The sequence below is a fragment of the Phocoena sinus genome, chromosome 10 (genome assembly GCF_008692025.1).
Source record: "Phocoena sinus isolate mPhoSin1 chromosome 10, mPhoSin1.pri, whole genome shotgun sequence".
Taxonomy (NCBI): domain Eukaryota; kingdom Metazoa; phylum Chordata; class Mammalia; order Artiodactyla; family Phocoenidae; genus Phocoena; species Phocoena sinus.
Window position 1 is genome coordinate 48,642,322 of NC_045772.1, and position 20,933 is coordinate 48,663,254.

The window sequence follows — 20,933 nt, forward strand, 5'->3', positions numbered from 1 at the left end:
TCAAATCTTTGTCCTTTTTAATCTGGCTGTCTTCTTGCTACTGAGTTGTAGTTCTTTATGAACTACAGGTTCTTTATGTTTCTTCCAGTCTGCGGATTGCCACCAATTCCTTTTCTCAATGATGTCTTTTAATGAGGTTTTAATTTTGATGAAGTCAAATCAATCTCTTTCTCCTGATTACTGCTTTCTGTGACAATCACTTATTCGCCAAGTCACAAAAATGTCCTCTTATGTTTTCCTCTAAGAGCTTTACAGTTTTAGCTTTTACATTGGGGATTATGATCCATCTTGAATTAACTGTTGGGTACAGTGTGAGGGAGGTATCAAGGCTAATCTTTGTTCACATAGATATGCAGTTTTTTCCTGCACAGTTTGTTCAAAAGACATTGCTTTCCCTACTGGATTGTTTTGATGCCTCATTAAAAACCAAATGACCACAGAAGTGTGGCTCTGTTTTAGGATTCTCTATTCTCTTCTATTGACCACGAAGAAAAGGAGACTAACTCGTAAAAAACTTGTAAAAACCTTAACAGGACATATTAACGTAAAAATTTTTTTTTCTGAAAATGAAAATTTCTGTTTCTCTCAAAAACAACTAACCAAGATTTAAGATTAAAAAAAAAAATTTGGTATCACTAATTTCCTAGTTAAGCAGAGAAAAAACAATTGATTTATAGACTTGATACATATATAATGTTACTGAATTCAAAGGCAAACTGAACTTTTTCTTTAAGTCTTGAAATAAACTGTCTCTTTAACCTAGGGGTACTTGCTTTCTGGTTTCAAGGTCTTACAATAATTTAGAAGCACTGAAGGATGCAGGGAAAAGCAATTCAAAAACAAACACAAAAACACATACAAGTAGCTAGAAACATGGGAGAATTGTCTTCCTGATAATCAATTATGATTATTAAGAAAATATGGCAGTGATTGTTTGAAAACTTGAATCAGACCATGTCATTCTTTTATTCTCAAGGTTTCCCATCACATTTAAAATAAAGTCCCAAACCCTTACCTGGGCTACCTGTAAAAGTCCTATATGAGCTGGCTCTCTTCAATCTCATTTCCTACCATTCTTTTCTTTGCTGTGTTCACACTGGCCTCCTTGTGCAAATGCTTTACCTTCTTAGAGTCTCTGTAGTTCCTGTTCTTGCCCTGAACACTTGTCCCTCAAATTTTTGCATGTCTGGCCTCCTTTATTTCTTAAAAACCTCTTACTCTTATTACCTGTTACTTCCTTTGAGAGGCCTTCCCTGGTCACCTCTTCTACTTAAAGTAACTCCCATTACCATCCTCTATCCATCAACTCTGATTCTTATTTTTTTTTCAAAGCTCTTAGCACCCAATAGGATATATACCTATTTGCTGTCTAACTCTCCTACACAATTATAAATTCCACAAAGGCAGGGTTTTTATCTGTTTTGCTCACAGACTGAGTTCAGTAAGAACTGAATAAATATTTGTTGAAAGATGAATAAACAAAACCAACATTAAATGACTTCAACAATAAAAGTTTAGTGACTTACCAATATACTGACTTTGCATAAAACTCAATATTATCCGAAAAATCTCCGATCTCATCTTTGGCAATGCTCTCCAACCAATCTACCACCAGCTAGGAAAGGAGGGGAAAAAGAGTATTAACTATAAAATCTGTAAGTATTTTATTTGAAGTAGTATTACTCCTACCATTAATTTAAAAAAAAAGGTTTCTAATTCAAAAATACCAAGTAACAATTTTTTCTATCACTGTTTTTACTTTTTAAAGATGTATAAATATTATGGCAAAAGGTATTTTCTATAGGAATAATACAGTTTTTAACAGGCTATTCCTGGAAATGGTGGAGCTATTATTTGAAAACAAAAAACAAGGTTCTTAATTCTTTTTAATTATAAATTAAAAGATCAAAAAGAAAAAAATTAAGAAAAAAGTTTGACTTAAAAAACTTCAGGGGCTTCCCTGGTGGCGCAGTGGTTGAGAGTCCGCCTGCCGATGCAGGGGACACGGGTTCGTGCCCCGGTCCGGGAAGATCCCACATGCCGCAGAGCGGCTAGGCCCGTGAGCCGTGGCCGCTGAGCCTGCGCGTCCGGAGCCTGTGCTCCGCAACAGGAAAGCAAAAAAAAAAAAAAAAAAAAAAGGCCCGTGTACCGCAGTGAGAGGCACGCGTACCGCAAAAGAACCCAAAACCAAACAAAACAAAAAAACTTCATTTCTTTTATGTCATTTACCTTTCTCCATATTTCACCAAAACAAATGTAAAAATTCTAGTCATACCTGACTTTGTCGGACAAGTGAATCTCTCTGAAATAATGCTTCCACAACTGCTTTTTCACTGGCATTAAGAACCTATAAAAAAAAAAAAATGGTGGAAAGAAAGAAAAGAAGATCCTCAAGAACATTATTTCAACAGAAAGGTAAGAGAATCTGAAATAAGTATACTTAACCACCTATAACCATTTTAACATAGCAAATCTGTATATTCACCTTTGAAAAAATTTTATAAGTAAGTTTCAAACTGCTAGATCAATGTGCAGCTGCTCTTACTTGATATTTTAATTCTTGGTTATGCTTAAAATTTTTAAGTTCTATTTCCCCAGAGATGTTGTTTTTGGGAAAAATAAAATACAAAACAAAATGAAACAAATCATAATAAAGGGCAGGATGCAGTCATGGGGCATATTAGGAAATTAACATTTAAAAACTTTAGGACTTCCCTGGTGGCGCAGTGGTTAAGAATCCGCCTTCCAATGCAGGGGACATGGGTTCAAACCCTGGTCTGGGAAGATCCCACATGCTGCAGAGCGGCTAGGCCTGTGAGCCTGTTCACCACAACTATTGAGCCTGCGCTCTAGAGCCCACGAGCCACAACTACTGAGCCCACGTGCCATGACTACTGAAGCCCGCGCGCCTAGAGCCCATGCTCCACAACAAAAGAAGCCACCGCAATGAGAAGCCTGCGCACGGCAACGAAGAGTAGCCCCCGCTCGTCGCAACTAGAGAAAGCCTGCACACAGCAATGAAGACCCAACGCAACCAAAAATAAATAAATTAATTAATTAATTAAAAAAACAAAAAACAAGGTACCTTCCTTCCAACTGGCAAAATCAAATGATTGATGGCAGAGTAAACATTTTCACACACTGTGAGAGTGTAAACTAGTACATTTCATTAGGAAGGCAACATGACAAACTCTATCAAACTTTGTCCCAACAATTCACTTCCAGAAATATAGGAAATACTCAAATATGTAGGTAAGTGTGAAGAATGTTCATTGCATTATAACTATAGCAAAAATACTGGAAACAACTATGTCCAGCAGAATGTCTGAAAAAAATTATGGCACATTTATACTTTGGCATACTATGAAAAAATAAGGTAAACGTATACAAATTGACATGAAAAAAACTAAGAAATATTGATGAATAATAAAAAACTCTCAGTATAAGGTATAAATGAAATCATACTATACAGTAAAAAGGAAAAAAACACCAAACCAACCCCCCCACCACCCAAAACTACATGTATGTATAGAGCAGGGAGACTAGATGAAGCTATTGACATAATTCCTGCAAAAAATGATGAAGGCTTTGGCTTAAGTGGTGGCAAGAGGAACAGAGATGAGAGGTCAGAGTTGGAACAGAAGAGCTAAAGTGAGCAAGATCTGATGATGGACTAAATTTTGAGATGAGGCAGAGAGCAGTGTCTAAACCGTGGCTACTCAGAGTGTAGTTTACAGACCAACAGCATCAGTACCACCTGTGAGCCTCTTAAAAATGCAGAATCTGGGCTTCCCTGGTGGCGCAGTGGCTGAGAGTCTACCTGCCAATGCAGGGGACACGGGTTCATGCCCCGGTCCGGGAAGATCCCACATGCCGCGGAGCGGCTGGGCCCGTGAGCCATGGCCACTGAGCCTGCACATCCGGAGCCTGTGCTCCGCAACGGGAGAGGCCACAACAGTGAGAGGCCCGCGTACCTCAAAAAAAAAAAAAAAAAAAAGCAGAATTTTAGGCCCCTCCCCAAACCTACTGAACCACAATCTGTATTTTAACAAGATCCCCAGGTGACTCATGTGCACAGTAAAGTTTGAGAAGTGCTGGCTTAGGGAACATTCGGGTTCCTTGGAAAGTTGGCTATGGTGCCATCCACTGAAAGACAAAAGTGGGTTTGACTTTTGACAGGTTGGAGTTACAGTGCTTGAAAATTATTTTCTTTAAAAGAAAGAAATACGGCTGACCCTTGAATAATGCAAGGGTTAGGGCACTGATCCTCCTTACAGTCGAAAATCCAAATGTAACTTTACAGTTAGCTCTCTGTACTGCTCATTCCTCTGTAACCAAGGTTCTGTACCTGAGGATTCAACCAACTGCAGATCATGTAGTACTGCAGCATGTATTTAGTGAAAAAAATCTGTGTGTTAAGTGGACCCACACAGTTCAAACCCGTGTTGTTCAAACGTTAACTGTAGAAGGTGCTGACTTTTGAAGGGAGGCAACGTGGCTGAGTTCCCCTGGGTCTGCTGGGAGGAAAAGAAAAATATGGAAAGACCATTTACAGAATGAGACAGAGCCGGGGGACTCATTCCCTTCAGGCTCTATCTTCTCTCTGCTTGGAGTCTCTAGGAGAGAACAAAATATATTCTAGCACTGCAGAGAAGTTTGCACAATTTAACAACTTGACTAATACCTTTACTAGGACCCAAGTCACTGAATCCTGCAACACTTCACCCAGACTGCATTAAAAAAAGGCTTCTGCTGAATGGCCTGAGGGACAACTCCCTCAAATTACCTAGGAGGTCAATGTTTGATTTCGAGGATAATGAGGCATAGCCTTCATTGTCTTGGAGGATCCTTTGTCTGAAGGAAGGCATCTCTAGAACACTGTGGTTGACCTTCTCAAGGTTTAACTAAACATTTCAAAATGACATTCTCAACTTGATTTTCAAAACAAACCCCACAAAATTGTATGTGTATATATGTATAAAGATGCAGAGAAAAATGTCTGGTAGAATATGTACTAAATTGTTAGACTGAACAGTATGAGGGATAAAAGAGAACTTTAACCTTTCACTCTATAATGTAAATCAATTTTGATTATTGTATCTTTACTTGTAAAATTTTTAAAATGAAGAAACTCTAGATGGAGGGTCAAAAATCAAATTCTACTACTAAAAACATTTGAATTTTAAGCATTTATAAAGGAAAAAATTTAATATAAAACTTACAGTAATTACAAACATACTTTCATCTTCTAATGCAGACTGTATTCTGTCTCTGAGGAAAAATAACACAAAATGAAAAAGCCTTATTTCATATGAGTAAATGAAATCACCTTTTTAAGCTAGATACATGCAGAAACCTGCATTCCATCCACTGTAAACAAATGAGTTTCCAATTAACTTAGCCAACATGCTTTTAAAAGCAAAAATCAAGTAGTAAATGCCTTCTGAATCTAATACTGACATCTGAACAAAAATGATATTTACTGAAGAGACAAACTGCAAAGTCTTTAGTGGCTACCTGCTAATTCATACACCTAACTTTTTAATATAATGTTTTCACAGGGCCCAAATGAAAAAATATAATTTCCTCTCAAGATTTTCTCATTAGGATGAGAAAGTAACAGAATGAGAGCCAAAACCAAGGAGCATCTGAGAGAAGAAAAATTTGGTTAACTTCTCTCGAACTTCTACATTACATAAAGTATATCTGTCAGTTCTTTTTCTTAATCTATCCTCTTCTAAATATTGCCGTATTTTTAGCACTTTCCTTAAATCTTTACATGTATCCAATTTTTGGTAGCTACCAGCTTATGATTAATATTCCCCTTTCCTTGTTAACTCACTTCTGACAACTAAGGCATTAGAAATGATAAGTATCACAAAATGGCAGAACCTATTTCCAAACACATCTTACTCTAACTTCCAAGTTAATCTGCCAGTTTATTTCTCTTTGAAGTCCTACACAACTTTACCTATACAAAGAAGCCAGCAGCCTCCATGTGACCATCTCCTGTTGAAGAAGCCAGAGCATACTGGCTGTTTTTGAAAACTTTTGAAGTCCAGGTGTTGCTCGGCTCACTATTTTACTCAGTATATTCACCTGAATTAAAAATACAAATGTAATAAGGTTTTCTATAATTTTGAGTCACAACTTTGTATTCTTCAAGTACATAGTGCTAAAACTAATTATATATATATTATATATGTACATATTTATATTATAAATTTTTCCTGTCTATTGTCTTTTTTAAATTGAGTGTAATATAACATTCCCACTAGAAATGGCCTTAATTTGAAGTAAGGTGTGTTTATGTGAGTATATATGTAAAAGTTTAACAGACTCTAGAGTTCAGATTCAACAATAACAGCCATGAGTGCGTTTTTCTCCTTGTACATCAACCCAGAAGATAAGCTAAATCTAACCTACGCCCAACAAAATCATAACATGAACCAACAGAACAGCAATGAAAATTAAAAATAAGGTATCTGCAAATTTTATCTGAAAAATTTATACCATATAAAAAAAATCAAGAAAAATATTTTCCTAAGACTGGTACCAAAACATTGTCATTTCTAACCAAACCTTAACCAAAATCCCTCCTTTCTGTACAACAGTAGTTCTTAACCATTTGAGGACTTTTTGCAGAAGTCTAATGAAAGATATGGATGTTCTTCACAGAAACACACACCAAATTATTTAATAGGAGGTTTAAGGACCCAAGGTAAAAGAAACCTTTCTCAAAGGTTATGAATATTAAGAAATTAAGCAATTAAGAAAGAGGATTGGTCTCATTCAGAAAATGAAGAATCACTACCAAAACAACAGGTTTCCCCACCCTTTAAAAAGTATTCACAAAGTAATGTTACTTCTGTCTTAAGGCCAGTGTTTAATAAAAGTATTATCTGTATTTCTCATTCCTTTAATAAATTCTCTATTGGAATCCTAACTCCAGTGATTCACTAGGTGATTATTATTGCTTTTGTTATTTAATGAAGCTACTGCTTTTATAATGGAACAATTCAGAAACTGATTATTGAACTAATATTAAATGCTCAAAAAATGTTGGCTATTACTATTATTTCAATTATTCTTGAATGCAATAGTTTCTTGAAGTCCTTTCCTTTCCTTTAAAAGAGACTTAATTTTTTGAGCAGTTTTAGGTTCACAGCAAAACTGAGTAGGAAGTACAGCGAGTTCCCGTTACTTTCTGCCCCCAAATACACACAACCTAACCCCCCACTATCAATATCCAGTACCAGAGTGGTACGTTTGTTACAGTCACTGAAGCTACATTGACATGTCATTACTACTGAAAGTCCACAGTTTACACAAGTGTTCACTCTTGGTGTTGTACATTCTATGGGTTTTGACAAACGTATAATGACATGTATCCCTCATAATAATATCACACAGAATAATATCACTCCCATAAAAAACCACTGTGCTCCACTTTCTATCCTTACCACCCTTTGAACCCTGGCAACTGCTGATCTTTTTATTCTCTTTAAGTTTTCCCTTTTCCAGAATATCGTATAGTTGCAATCACACCATACGTAGCCTTTGTATATTGGCTTCTTTCACTTAGTGATATGCATTTCAGGTTAATCCTCATCTCTTTATGGCTTGATAGCCCATTACTTTTAAGGGCTGTATAATATTCCACTGTCTGGATGAACCACAGTTGATTTACCCATTCACTTACTGAAGGACATCTTGATTGCTTCCACATTTAGGCTATTATGAATAAAGCTGCTATAAACATCTATGTGCAGGCTTTTGTGTGGACATATATTTTAAACTCTTTTGGGTAAATACCAAAGAGTATGAATGTTAGGTTACATGGTAAGAGTATGTTTAGTTTTGTAAGAAACTGAGACACTGTCTTCCAAAGTGGCTGTATCATTTTCCACTCCCACCAGTAATGAATGAGAATTCTTGTTCTACACCCTTGCCAGCATTTGGTTTTGTTAGTGTTTTGGATTTTGTTCATTCTAACAGGTGTATAGTGGCATCTTGTTGTTTTAATTTGCTATTCCCTAATGATATATGATGTGTTTTTTTTAATTTTTATTTTATATTGGAGTATAGTTGATTTATAATGTTGTGTTGACATATGATGTTAAGCATCTTTTCCTATACTTATTTGCCATCTGTAGATCTTCTCTGGTGATGTGTCTGTTTACATGTTTTGTCCATTTCTCAGTTAGATTGTTCATTTTCTTACTGTAGAGTTTTAAGTTCTTTGTATATTTTGGGTTTTCCTTTTTCAAAGATGCAGAATCCTTTTGTCCTTAAAAGAAATATTATATGGACTCTCAACGTGTAAAAAGCAGAGCTGCTCTGGCCGACCTTCTAACCATGCCACACTTGTCACTACACCCCAAGACATCCTCCTTAAATATAGTATAGAAATTCACAAGTTGATGCTGTTCAAAAAAAACTTAAAGAGTACTGAAGTCTGACCAGCAACGCAGTGAAATTAACTTACCTGACTACTACAAATGTTTTCATACTCTTCCACAAGGTCAAAAACTGTAGTTGAAGAGTGCTTCAAAAAAGACTGCAGGAAATCAGAAAACATACTCATGGATGCTAGAACACAGTAAAAAGAAAAGGAACAGAAAGAGTTAAATGACATACTTCTAGGTAATTCTGTTTGTTTTAAAAACTTAAAAACATAGCTACAAATCCTTTTTTTAAACTGCTATATTTTAAAAAATATATAATTGTGGTAAAATATACATAACAAAATTTACCATTTTAACCATTTTTAAGCGTACAGTTCAGTAGCAGTAAGTACATACACAGTGCTGTGCTACCATCACCACCATGGGACCACAGAACTCTGCATTTTGCAAAACTAAACTCAGGATAGCCAAGGCAATCCTGAAAAAAAACTAAGCAGGAGGCATCACATTTCCTGATTTCAAACTACACTACAAAGCTATAGTATTCAAAACAGTACTGGCATAAAAATAGACACATAAACCAATGGAAAAGAATGGAGAGTCCAGAAATAAACTCCTACATATATGGTGAATTAATATTTGACAAGGGAGCCAAGAATATTGAATGGGGAAAGGATAGTTTCTTTAATAAATGGTGCTGGAAAAACTGGATAATCACATGCAGAAAAACAAACTCAGACCCCTATCTTACACCACTCATAAAAATGAACTTGAAATGAATTAAAAACTTAAATAAGACCTGAAACTGTAAAATTCCTAGAAAAAGAAAGTAGGGAAAAAGTTTCTTGACACTGGTCTTGGCAATACTTTTTGGATACGATACCAAAAGCACAAGCAATAAAAGCAAAAAATCAACAAGTGGGACTATATCAAACTAAAAGGCTCTATACAACTAAACAAACAATCAACAAAATGAAATGGCAACCTATGGAATGAGAGAAAATATTTGCAAACTATATACCTGATAAGAAGTTAATCTCCAAAATATATAAAGAATTCATAAAATTCAAAAACAAACAATCCGATTTAAAAATAGGCAGAGGAGGGGCTTCCCTGGTGGTACAGTGGTTGAGAGTCCGCCTGCCAATGCAGGGGACACGGGTTCGTGCCCCGGTCTGGGAAGATCCCACATGCCGCGGAGCGGCTGGGCCCGTGAGCCATGGCGGCTCAGCCTGTGCGTCCGGGGCCTGTGCTCCGCAACGGAAGAGGCCACGACAGTGAGAGGCCCGCGTACAGCAAAAAAAAAAAAACAATAAAAATAGGCAGAGGAACTGAACAGACATTCCTCAAAAGACATACAAATGGCCAACAGGTACCTGAAAAGATGCTCAACATCGCTAATCATCAGGGAAATACAAATCAAAACTACAATGAGATATCACCTCACATCTGTTAGAATGGCTATCATCAATAACACAAGAAATAACAAGTGTCGGTGAAGACGTGGAGAAAAGGGAACCTTTGTGCACTATTGATGAGAATGTAAACTGGTTCAGCCACTATGGAAAACAGTATGGAGGTTCCTCAAAAAATTAAAAATAGAACTACCATATGATCCAGCAATACCACTTCCGGGTATATATTCAAAGGGAATGAAAACAGGCTTTCAAAAAGGTATCTGTACTTCCACACTTACTGCAGCATTATTCATAACAGCCAAGACAGGGAAAAACCCTAAGTGTCCATCACCGGATAAATGGATAAAGAAGTGGTATATATATACAACAGAATATTATTCAGCCATGAGAAAGAAAGTGATCCTGCTATTTGTGACAGGACAGACCCTGGATAGACCCTGAAGGCATTAAGTAAGATAAATCTGACAGAGAGAGACAAATACTGTACTATATCACTCATGAGGAAATCTAAAAAAGCCAAACTCATGGAAACAGAGAGTGGAATGGTGGTTTCCAGGGGCTAGAGAGTGGGGGAGTTGAGAGATGTTGGTTAAAGGGTACAAATTTGCAGTTATAAGATGAGTAAATTCTAGAAATCTAATGCACAGCATTGACTATAATCAATAAACCTGTATTAGTTGAAAGTTGCTAGGAGACTAGATCTTAAATGTTCTCACCACAGAAATTATAATTATGTGATGTGAAAGTACAATGGAGGTATCAGCTAACACTAATAATATGCAAGTGTATCAAAGCAATATGTTGTATACCTTAAACTTACAGAATGTTATGTCAATTACACCTCAAAAAAAAAAAAGAAAAAAAAATCCTAAAACTATAACTCCCCATTCTCCCCTTTCCCTAGACCTTGGCAACCATTATTCTACTTTCTATGTCTATGAGTTTGACTACTCTAGGTGCCTCACATATGTGGAATCATACAGTATTCGTCCCAATGCCACTGGTTTATTTCATTTAGCATAATGTCCTCAAAGTACATTCATGTTGTAGCATGTGTCTGAATTATATGCCACTTTAAGTATATACCACATTTTGTTTATCCCTCATCCATCAATGGACATTTGGGTTGCTTCTACCTTTTAGCCATTATGAATAATGGGGCTATAAATAAGGGAACACAAATCTCTTTAAAATCCTGTTTTCACTTCTTTTGGGTATATATCCAGAGGCAGAATTGCTAAATCATATGGTAACTCTATTTTTAATTTTTTAAGGAAGCACCACTATTTACTATTTTACATTCCCACCAACAATGTACAAGAGCTCTAATTTCTCCACATCCTTGACAACGTTTGTTATTTTCTGTTTGTTTGGGGTTTTTCTGTTTTTGTGGGGTTTTTTGACAGCAGCCATCCTAATGCGTTCAGGTGGTGTCTTGTGGTTTTGATTTGCATTTCCTTAATGCAAATTATTACTTAATAATGCAACATTACAGATGTTGAGCAAATTTTCATGTGCTTATTGGCTAGTTTTGTTTTTTTTTTTAATTTATTTTTGGCTGTGTTGGGTCTTCCTTGTTGCACGCGGGCTTTCTCTAGTTGCGGCGAGTAGGGGCTGCTCTTCCTTGCAGTGCACGGGTTTCTCATCGCAGTGGCTTCTCTTGTTGCGGAGCACGGGCTCCAGGCGTGCGGGCTTCCGTAGTTGTGGCACACAGGCTCAGCAGTTGTGGCTTGTGGGCTCTAGAGTGCAGGCTCAGTTGTTGTGGCACATGGGCTTAGTTGGTCCGCAGCATGTGGGATCTTCCTGGACCAGGGCTCGAACCCATGTCCCCTGCCTTGGCAGGCGGATTCTTAACCACTGTGCCACCAGGGAAGCCCAAGGCTAGTTTTATATCTTCTTTGGAGAAATGTCTATTCAAGTCCTCTGCCCATTTTTCAACTGAGTTGTTTGTTTTCTGTTATTGTTGAGTTGTAGGAGTTCTTTCTACATACTGAATATTAATCTCTTATGAGATATATGATTTGCAAATATATTCTCCCACTCTGTGGGCTGCCTTTTCACTCTCTTGATTGTTCTTTTGACACATATTTTGATGTAGTCCAAGTTATTTTGTCTTTTGTTACCTACAAGTCTTTAAAGATTCCAAAATGTATTATTCAGTAGTCTTTTGACCATTACTACAAAACCATGAGCCAGATTTTGAAACATCTGAATTATATTTAAGTACACCATAACAAAGTAGCTGAGAAAGTTATAATAGATACTAAAATGACATGTTTTACTCAGGGAAAATACATATACTCTACTACAATACTGTATAATATTTAAGGCCTCAGCCATGGTTCACACTAAAAATGAAATATTTTATAGATTAAGTACAAAGTACTTTTGAGTCACTCAGTATTTGAGTACTTATAACTGGCAAATACTACAAAGAAGCAGTGGTCACCAGAGAGTTAAGAGAAGGGCTCTGGGACTTCCCTGGTGACGCAGTGGTTAAGAATATGCCTGCCAATGCAGGGGACACAGGTTGAGCCCTGGTCTGGGAAGATCCCACATGCTGCAGAGCAACTAAGCCTGTGCGCCACAATGACTGAGCCTGCGCTCTAGAGCCCACAAGCCACAACTACTGAGCCCGCGTGCTGCAACTACTGAAGCCTGCGCGCCTCGAGCCCGTGCTCCGCGACAAGGGAAGCTACCGCAATGAGAAGCCTGCACACTGCAACAAAGAGTAGCCCCTGCTCGACGCGACCAGAGAAACCTGTGCGCAGCAACCAAGACCCAACACAGCCAAAAATAAATAAATAAATAAATTTATTCAGAAAAAAAGAGAGAGAGAGAAGGGCTCTGGAATCAAACTGCTTAGTTTCAAATCCTGGTGCCATCACTTCCCAGCCAGGTGAGCTCAAACAGGTTACTTAATCCTTTTAAGCAGCAGTTTCCTTTCCCTGAAAATGGAAACAGTTACTGTATCTATTTAATGGACCATGAAAGGAGTTAGTGTTCATACAGTGGTAAGCATACTGACTAGCACTCATATATGTTAGCTTATAATAATAAAATGAAGAAGAACCTATGTCATAATGTGCAGGTACAGAGACACTAAAAGCAGATTTTTTTTTCAGAAGGGAATGGTAATAACCAACGTAAAGTTAGAATAGTCACAGTACTGTTTGAAGAAACAACACTAGCATCCAGGCCAAATAAAACACGTCAACAATGTCAGATAAAAATTAAACCAAAAGAAAAAGAGAAGCTCTTTCAACAGCACAAATATGGAAATAAAAATATTAGAGACTAGTCTAATACCCTAACAGGCTACTACTTATACTGAAAGATTAAACGGCAAAATGCCGCTCCAACTGAGAACTAACGTGAGGTTCTCAACCTCCTAGAGCTACATCAAATGTCGTAACCATTACCATAACTAGTTGGCTTAACAAAATTTTTTTTTTTGCGGTACGCGGGCCTCTCACTGCCGTGGCCTCTCCCGTTGCGGAGCACAGGCTCCGGACGCGCAGGCTCAGCGGCCATGGCTCACGGGCCCAGCCACTCCGCTGGGCATGTGGGATCTTCCCAGACCGGGGCACGAACCCATGTCCCCTGCATTGGCAGGCAGACTCGCAACCACCGCGCCACCAGGGAAGCCCCCAAAAATATTTTTTTATGATGTTCAGGAATAGGAGATAATTTCCTTGATCTTAGTAAAACGACAAGCTACTGTTACAAACGAAGTTTTACCAGCTTCTCCAGGATCGTCCTCCCGTAACATAACAGCACTGAGAGTTACATCCTCTGTTACACTGTGGGGCTCTGTGTTTGTGAAGAGCCCTGCACGCTGTGATGAGAATGCAGCGGCCCAATTACTGTCATCCAGATTAGTTACCTGAAAAAATAAAAGGAAGATACAGAAAAGTAATGTGGTTATTGCTGCTGAGTGAATGAAGACTTTAATACTATTAAAACCTTTTAAAGACCATAGGTATGTGTTTTTCACTTTTAAAAGAGAGCCATGGGACCATTTTATTAAGGAAATCATGGCTTTTTTTTTTTTGGCCATGCCATGAGGCATGTGGGATCTTAGTTCCCCGACCAGGGATTGAACCTGCGCCCGCTGAGCTGGGAGCTTGGAGTCTTTACCACTGAACTGCCAAGGAAGTCCTGGTGGGTTTTTTTTCAAAAAAGGCAGTATATTCCTTCTTTTTTTAATTAATTAATTTATTTTTGGCTGCGCTGGGTCTTCCTTGCTGCGCACAGGCTTTCTCTAGTTGCGGTGAGCAGGGGCTACTCTTCGTTGCGGTGCGCGGGCCTCTCATTGTGGTGGCTTCTCTTGTTGCAGAGCACAGGCTCTAGACGCATGGGTTTCAGTAGTTGTGGCATGCGGGCTCAGTAGTTGTGGCTCGCGGGCTCAGTCGTTGTGGGCTCTAGAGCACACGCTCAGGATCTTCTGGAACCAGGGATCAAACCCATGTCCCCTGTATTGGCAGGCAGATTCTCAACCACTGCACCACCAGGGAAGTCCCAGTCCCAGCTTTTTAGTTTTCTTCTTTGTACTACTCCATACTTAAAAAAAAAAAAGCCAATAAAGATTCCATTTTGTAATATTTAAGCTGATATTAATAAGTAAACTATTATCAGCTTTAGTTCTATTGCTCTAGGACTAGTTCAAATCAATTTTTTAATTTTGGGAAATAGTACAGGATGAACGATCCAGTTTCTACAACAAATAAATGGTAAAGAAAAAAAGAATGATGGAGGAACTTATAGATTAAAATACTTAGGAGACATACCAAGCAAATGCAATGTGTTGAGCTTGTTTGGATTCTGATTTGAGCAAACCGACAACTGGGCTTCCCTGGTGGCACAGTGGTTGAGAGTCTGCCTGCTGTTGCAGGGGACATAGGTTCGTGCCCCCGTCCAGGGGGGGATCCCACATGGGCCCGGGAGCCGTGGCCGCTGGGCCTGCACGTCCAGAGCCTGTGCTCCGCAATAGGAGAGGCCACAATTGTGAGAGGCCCGCGTACCGTAATAAAAAAAAAAAAAATTGACACAACTGAAGAAGTATGAACACTTAATGAAATACGTATTGTAATGGAAAAAGTACACATAAAATGGCTATTTGAAATCATAAAGGAATTACTCTGTGTGTGTGTAGGGAGGGGTTAGATGTGTTAACAATATTGTACTTACGTTAAAGAAAGCATCCTTATGTTTCAGAGATACCTACTGAAGTATTTATGGATAAAATGGTGTGAAACCTGGGAACTATAATGTGGGAGAAATGCTTGTGGGTACAGATGAAACATGATCAGCCATATGCTGATAACTGTTGAAGGTGGGCAATAAATACATGGAGGCTTACTCTACTATTGTATTTTTGGACATATTAAAAAATAGTAATAAAAAGCTTTTTAAAATTTATCTTTACTTAAAATCTAGGCATGAGCAACAATAAAAATGTACCTTTAAATCAGTCTCCCCAAGGAAAAATGCTAAAGATGGGTGCTGAGGCCCTATATATTAGTGAGGTAGTAACTATGGGCTGAGGAGAGCTTAGCTGCAGCTACTGAAGACTGATTGATAGTTTACTCCCTTCTGGATACTAATCATCATTATCATAAAGATCAAACTGAAAATCTTACACAGCAGTGATATCCTGCATTCAGAAAAATACTTTGGTCCATAAACAAATCTTGGCAGGTAGACACATGGTAAAATCAACATAGCAAATAACTGTACTTCCTTCAGGGCTATCTAAGACCACGTCTCACAGCTGATATTAAAATTGGCAAAACAGGGACTTCCCTGGTGGTCCAGTGGTAAAGAATCCGCCTTCCAATGCAGGGGATGTGGGTTTAATCCCTGGTCAGGGAACTAAGATCTCACATGCCACAGGGCAACTAAGCCCATGCACCACAACTATTGAGCTCTCGCACCTCAACTAGACAGCCCGCACGCCACAACTACAGAGCCCACGCACCCTGGAGCCCACGCACCACAACTAGAGAGAGAAAACCCGTGTGCCACACCTAGAGAGAGAAAACCCGCGCGCCGTAACAAAGAGACCACGCGCCGTAACGAAAAGATCCCGCATGCCCCAACAGAAATCCCGTGTGCCCCAATTAAGACCCAAAACAGCCAAAACAATAAGGAAAATAAATATTCAAAAATAAAATAAAATAGGCAAAACAAATCAAGACAATATCTTTGACTACAAAGTAATTTCCAAACATTTTGTAATAATCAATACATATTTACTCTATTCTGGCCTTTAAAAGAGTAACAATTTTACTATTAATCTTGCAGTTCTGAAGCAGTAAATAATAAAACTCATTTTCTTTTGCTTAAACCCAGAAGCAGTCAATTCACTCATGTTTTTAAGAAGAATAAGAATAAACATTGCCAAAATAAACCAGTTTTATAAGCAAAGTAAAACTGTTCAATGACTAGAACACTGTTAGATATTAACACTCTTAAAATTCATAAGACTGTAATAAACATTGCTAAGATGGATTTAACCTTCTAAGACAAGGAGAGGTTTAACATGCAAAACCTCTTTTTAAAAAGCACAGAGCCAGGGCTTCCCTGGTGGCACAGGGGTTGAGAGTCTGCCTGCCGATGCAGGGGACACGGGTTCGTGCCCCAGTCTGGGAAGATCCCACGTGCCGCGGAGCGGCTGGGCCCGTGAGCCATGGCTGCTGAGCCTGTGCTCCGCGACGGGAGAGGCCACAACAGTGAGAGGCCCATGTAACGCAAAAAAAAAAAAAAGCACAGAGCCAAATAAAGAGCCATTTTTATCTTGTTTTTGGAACTAAATGGGCCATAATACTCTACTACTCCAACAAAAGTCTTCCATTTTCTTCTTCTCAGTTAGACACAATTCTTTCTTTTTCTATAGGGTATTTTAAGCACCTAGGTCAAGTCATTCTGTATCATAGTTTATAAGATATTTCTTTTGCTATTTTAAATATTGTACCATAGTGATTCCTAAAGAGTGTCTCATCTGCTTCTCCCAAAATTTTCTCGTCTTTCCTTTAATGCTTTGTCCTCCTTCCTTATGACAGTCTTCATTGATTACTCCTGGCTTCCTTCTCTTCTATGCTTCTTGGGCTCAGTTTTTATACCAATAGCAACCAATCAGAATTGATTTATTCTGATCAGCAAACTGTCAGATTAACACATTTTGTAGACAACTAACTGCCGCTGGTGCCACAGCTTCCACCTATGACATGAGTATGCTTAAGGGTCTCAGTTTTCTGAAAGTCTTTCTAATCAAAACCTGATTTCAATTAACATAACCAAATTACTTTATGACAAATAAGACTTCAATTCTCATTAAAAGCTTTTAAGCTAAATATCTTACGTTAATAAAAAGGAAGAAAATTTCAGCTCCATCTTTCTACATACCATAGACAGATTTCCCAAGAACCCTGAAGACTGTGGAAGCCGAGGAGACCTCCCTCCAGTTCCAAGAATGCAGAAAACATCTGGCTGCCTTAGTAAGCTTCGGTTTGTTGGAGTAACTACTAGGAAGAGGTTAGTAAAAAGAATTCGAAATGCGTGAGCCTTGATCATGGAAGAAAACAAGCAAACAAACAATAAAGAATAATTTTCACTTTTCAATTATTTAGATTCTAACCAAATAAATACTTTCAATATTAACATTTCCATCATACGAAGATTCAACTTATTTTTCTAAACATGAATTTTTGGTACTACTGAGCCCACCAAGAAAAACTTTACTGCAAACAGAGATGATTTCATTACAGCACAACTGAGCATAAAAAAAGGGACACAAATGAGTCCATGAATTTGCCAAATTCTAATTTTATAAAGCATACTATAGTATAGAGGACATGGGCCCTGGAGTAAGCAGATTATGGTTCGAATTTTGGTTCCATTACTTACATACTTACCTAGCTATGTTATCTGGGTTAATCAACTTCTCTAAGTCTCACATTCAGTCTTGGCAAAATAGAGATAATACCTATGTCATAGTTAGTATGCATTTATGTAAAGAATAGTGACTTACACATGGTAAGAGTTCAACAAATAGTAACTGCAATCATTATTATTTATTCTTAATTAGAGATAATTTATAAAATATAATATATATTATGGTATTAGTTGCTATTATTATTATCATTATTAAATGCTTTAAAAGCAAAAAAAAAATCTTACAAGGTTGTCTAAGTGAGCTGGGAGTTCGCGGGATAACCTGGTTTCTTGGTGTAGTATTAGCAAAAATTTCATCTTGGGATGCCCGAACTACAGGAAAAGTTAAGAAAAGTTTTTCATGTAGAAAAGACACCATCAAAGATAGAGTGAACCATATTTACACTATACAAAATATGTGAATACATTTTTCAAGGGCAAAGTATCTTATGGCTACCACATTTTCTATGCAAAGAGTAAATAATTCCCTCTCCCCTTTAAATTCTCCGTTATCAGTCTTAGGTTACTACACATTGAACTAAAAGTTGTTAGTCAGATTTCAAATAATAAAAAAAATCTAATCTCAGCAGAAGCTAACACAGTATGATGGTTAGCAGTAAAATGGAACATCCTTATTTTCAGGGAAACATGAATCTCACTGAATTTCAGCATTATACTTACAAAATAACACATCTGGGAAGTTTAAAAAAAAACAAACCTAAAACTAATGTCCATAGCATTTTATTATTATAGCTAGTGTTTAATATCTCTCATAAAAAGAAAAGTCTATAATCCTGATTCCGAACATGTTGCAATTTTTATAATCATGCTTAAAATGCAAAGGATACTTAAAACTCTTTTTTGAGCACTCTGTTTTCGTGCAGTCCGAGTCACCTCTGCCTCCCGGATCACAGGAGATGCCATCTCTCCAAAGCCACTCCTAAAATGGCATAATCAAGCTCATGTGAATGAAATGAGAATGTAGCATTTGCAAAAAAATTTTATCATCATGATTGGACCGAAGGATCCTAAGTCAGTCAAGATGCAGATCATCCCAGTAGCCAAGTCTTTGATATTTTTGTTGACAATGCCCCTATGGTTCCAAATCCTGCTTATCCCTCAAAGTCCTGCTCAAATTTTACCTGCACAAAGACTTCTATGACTTTCAAATACTTACTTGTTATTTTCTCCTATGGAATTATTTTAACACGTGGAATCTAAATCTATATTATAACACTGTTTTAGATAACTGCTTCATGAAGGTAAACCTTTCCTCTTTGGATTGAGGTCCCTAAAACTGCAGGAACTCTTAAAAGGATCTTCTGTAGTTTCCAAAATACTTCAAACCATGGATACCACTATTTAAGTTAGTGACTTGGGAGGCTAAGTAAAAAAGAAATCTAGTAAATTGGAGAGAAATGATCCTTCAAGTTTTTTCTCCCCAGACTACACTAAGGGTGTCTCCTGTCTCAGCACTACTGTAGTCACAATGCCCCTGTCATTCTCTGCCCAAAGTCTAGAAAATAAATTGTGTGAATTAAGAGGCCTGTATCTTAAGACAAGAATTTAATATGCATTTCCTCCACTTGAAAATCTTCAGATAGCTATCTCTGGCCTACAGAATCAAGTCCAAATTTCCTAGCATGGTTTTTACAATCTGACCCCAGCTTACCAGTTCAGCCTTATATTCAGCCAAAACATCACTCCATACAAACATACACTGCACGTAACCATTCAGCTACGCTTTCATATCCTTACACCTTTGTACATGTTGCTTCTTTTACAGAGGCCTACATTTGCCCCCTTGGTCTACCTGGTGAATACTTACTCATCAAACAGCCTCCTGGAGTCTAGAGACACACAGATCCAGGTTGGCAACTTGGTTCTTCTATTTGTTAGCTTCCTAACTGACCAAGTTCCTTAACCTTTTTTAGCCCCAATGTTAGGTGTAAAAAGAGGATCACAGTAGCTATCCTCACAGGATTGTTAGAAAGATTAAATTAGCTAATAATATATTTAAAGCGTTTAAGTTACTCAGTGTAGGCTACTGCTACTATTCAAACACCAACTAGAAAGTATTCTCCTTTGAGAGGTCTTCCTGATACCTCCCATGACAGGGAGACTTCATTGCTCCCCATTTCTTTTCCCACAGAGCAGTACAAAACACTTATCGCTCCGTACTGCTCGGCTGTCTCCTCCACTACACATTCCCCCGAGGCCAAGAACCTTGAATAACTCATCTTTAACGCAGATGTCTGGCATAGTGCTAGGGTCATAGAAAGAACTCAGTAACTATGGTGCTGGAACCTGTAATCAGAAAGTCTGGGCTGAGATCCCTGTTCCATCACTGACTGGCTCTGTGATCTACGGCAAGTCACTCAGCATCTCGAATGCCGGGCCACCTCCTACCTCGCCCAACCCAGGAGCGAAAAATGTTGCGCCAAAGTGAGTAGATGGCAGAGCCGCCGTGCGAACCAGGAGATTATCATTAGCCGTATCCCTTCCCGACCCAAGCGGCCTTTCTCCCATCAGCTGCAGTCCCCCCAGCCCGGAAAAGGAGTCCTAGGGTCAGCACCCGGGCCCTCGTCGGCTTCCTCTGGGAGTCGGATTTCACCTGTTTCGTTCCTCCAACACCCTGGAGGGACAAGTGTCCGGGCTCGGCCGTCACCACCAGAACTGACCTGTCCATGGCTATAGCCTTCTCCCACCGAGAACCTTGCAAACTCAGTCCCAGCTTAACCGCCGCGTTTCAGCCTTCCCGCTCTCCGGAAGCAAATCCTTTGACCCGGAAGCACGTCCTCGCTAAGCCGCTGTAGAAAAAAGAAGCGAGAGGCGGGAGGGGAGAAGGAACAACTTTCCCATTCGGCGCATGCGCGACTTCTTCAGCCCGCCGCCGTTTGTCCGGTCTGCGCAGGAGCAAAGGTGTGCCGGCGGTTGACGTCACTGGGCGGGGCGGGGCAGGACCGGGGCGGGGCAGGAGCGTTTCGCCTCGCTGTGCGGCCGCCCCTTTGCTTGACTGGCATTTATGGGCGTGGTCCAGGCGCCTGGATTATCCTGCTGGGATACTTGACGTATATTGATAGTCTAGAAAAATGTGAAGTCATTTCCTGGTATTCTCTGTCAGAAACAGCCTGGACCTGGAATTCTGACGTGCAGTCTCTGCGCTACACCT

General features: G+C 38.8%; 1 protein-coding gene across 3 annotated transcripts in view; it reads right to left on the reverse strand.

Moving 5' to 3' along the window:
- NUP107 (nucleoporin 107) overlaps positions 1 to 20,563 on the reverse strand; it is a 45,125-nt gene extending 24,562 nt beyond the window's left edge. Inside the window, exons 1-10 of one of the 3 annotated variants that reach the window (XM_032646477.1) lie at positions 20,443 to 20,563; positions 18,610 to 18,701; positions 18,008 to 18,094; positions 17,234 to 17,349; positions 13,568 to 13,712; positions 8,489 to 8,592; positions 5,972 to 6,099; positions 5,223 to 5,271; positions 2,276 to 2,347; positions 1,527 to 1,615 (exon numbers count right to left, since the gene is read on the reverse strand). In XM_032646477.1, coding sequence (XP_032502368.1) covers positions 1,527 to 1,615; positions 2,276 to 2,347; positions 5,223 to 5,271; positions 5,972 to 6,099; positions 8,489 to 8,592; positions 13,568 to 13,712; positions 17,234 to 17,349; positions 18,008 to 18,094; positions 18,610 to 18,701; positions 20,443 to 20,450 — 890 coding nt within the window. In that variant the 5' untranslated portion in view covers positions 20,451 to 20,563. Of the gene's footprint in view, positions 1 to 1,526; positions 1,616 to 2,275; positions 2,348 to 5,222; positions 5,272 to 5,971; positions 6,100 to 8,488; positions 8,593 to 13,567; positions 13,713 to 17,233; positions 17,393 to 18,007; positions 18,095 to 18,609; positions 18,702 to 20,442 lie in introns of those variants that run through there. The other 2 variants (XM_032646476.1, XM_032646478.1) reach the window with 2 other exon arrangements.
- Between the last annotated feature and the right edge of the window lie 370 nt (positions 20,564 to 20,933).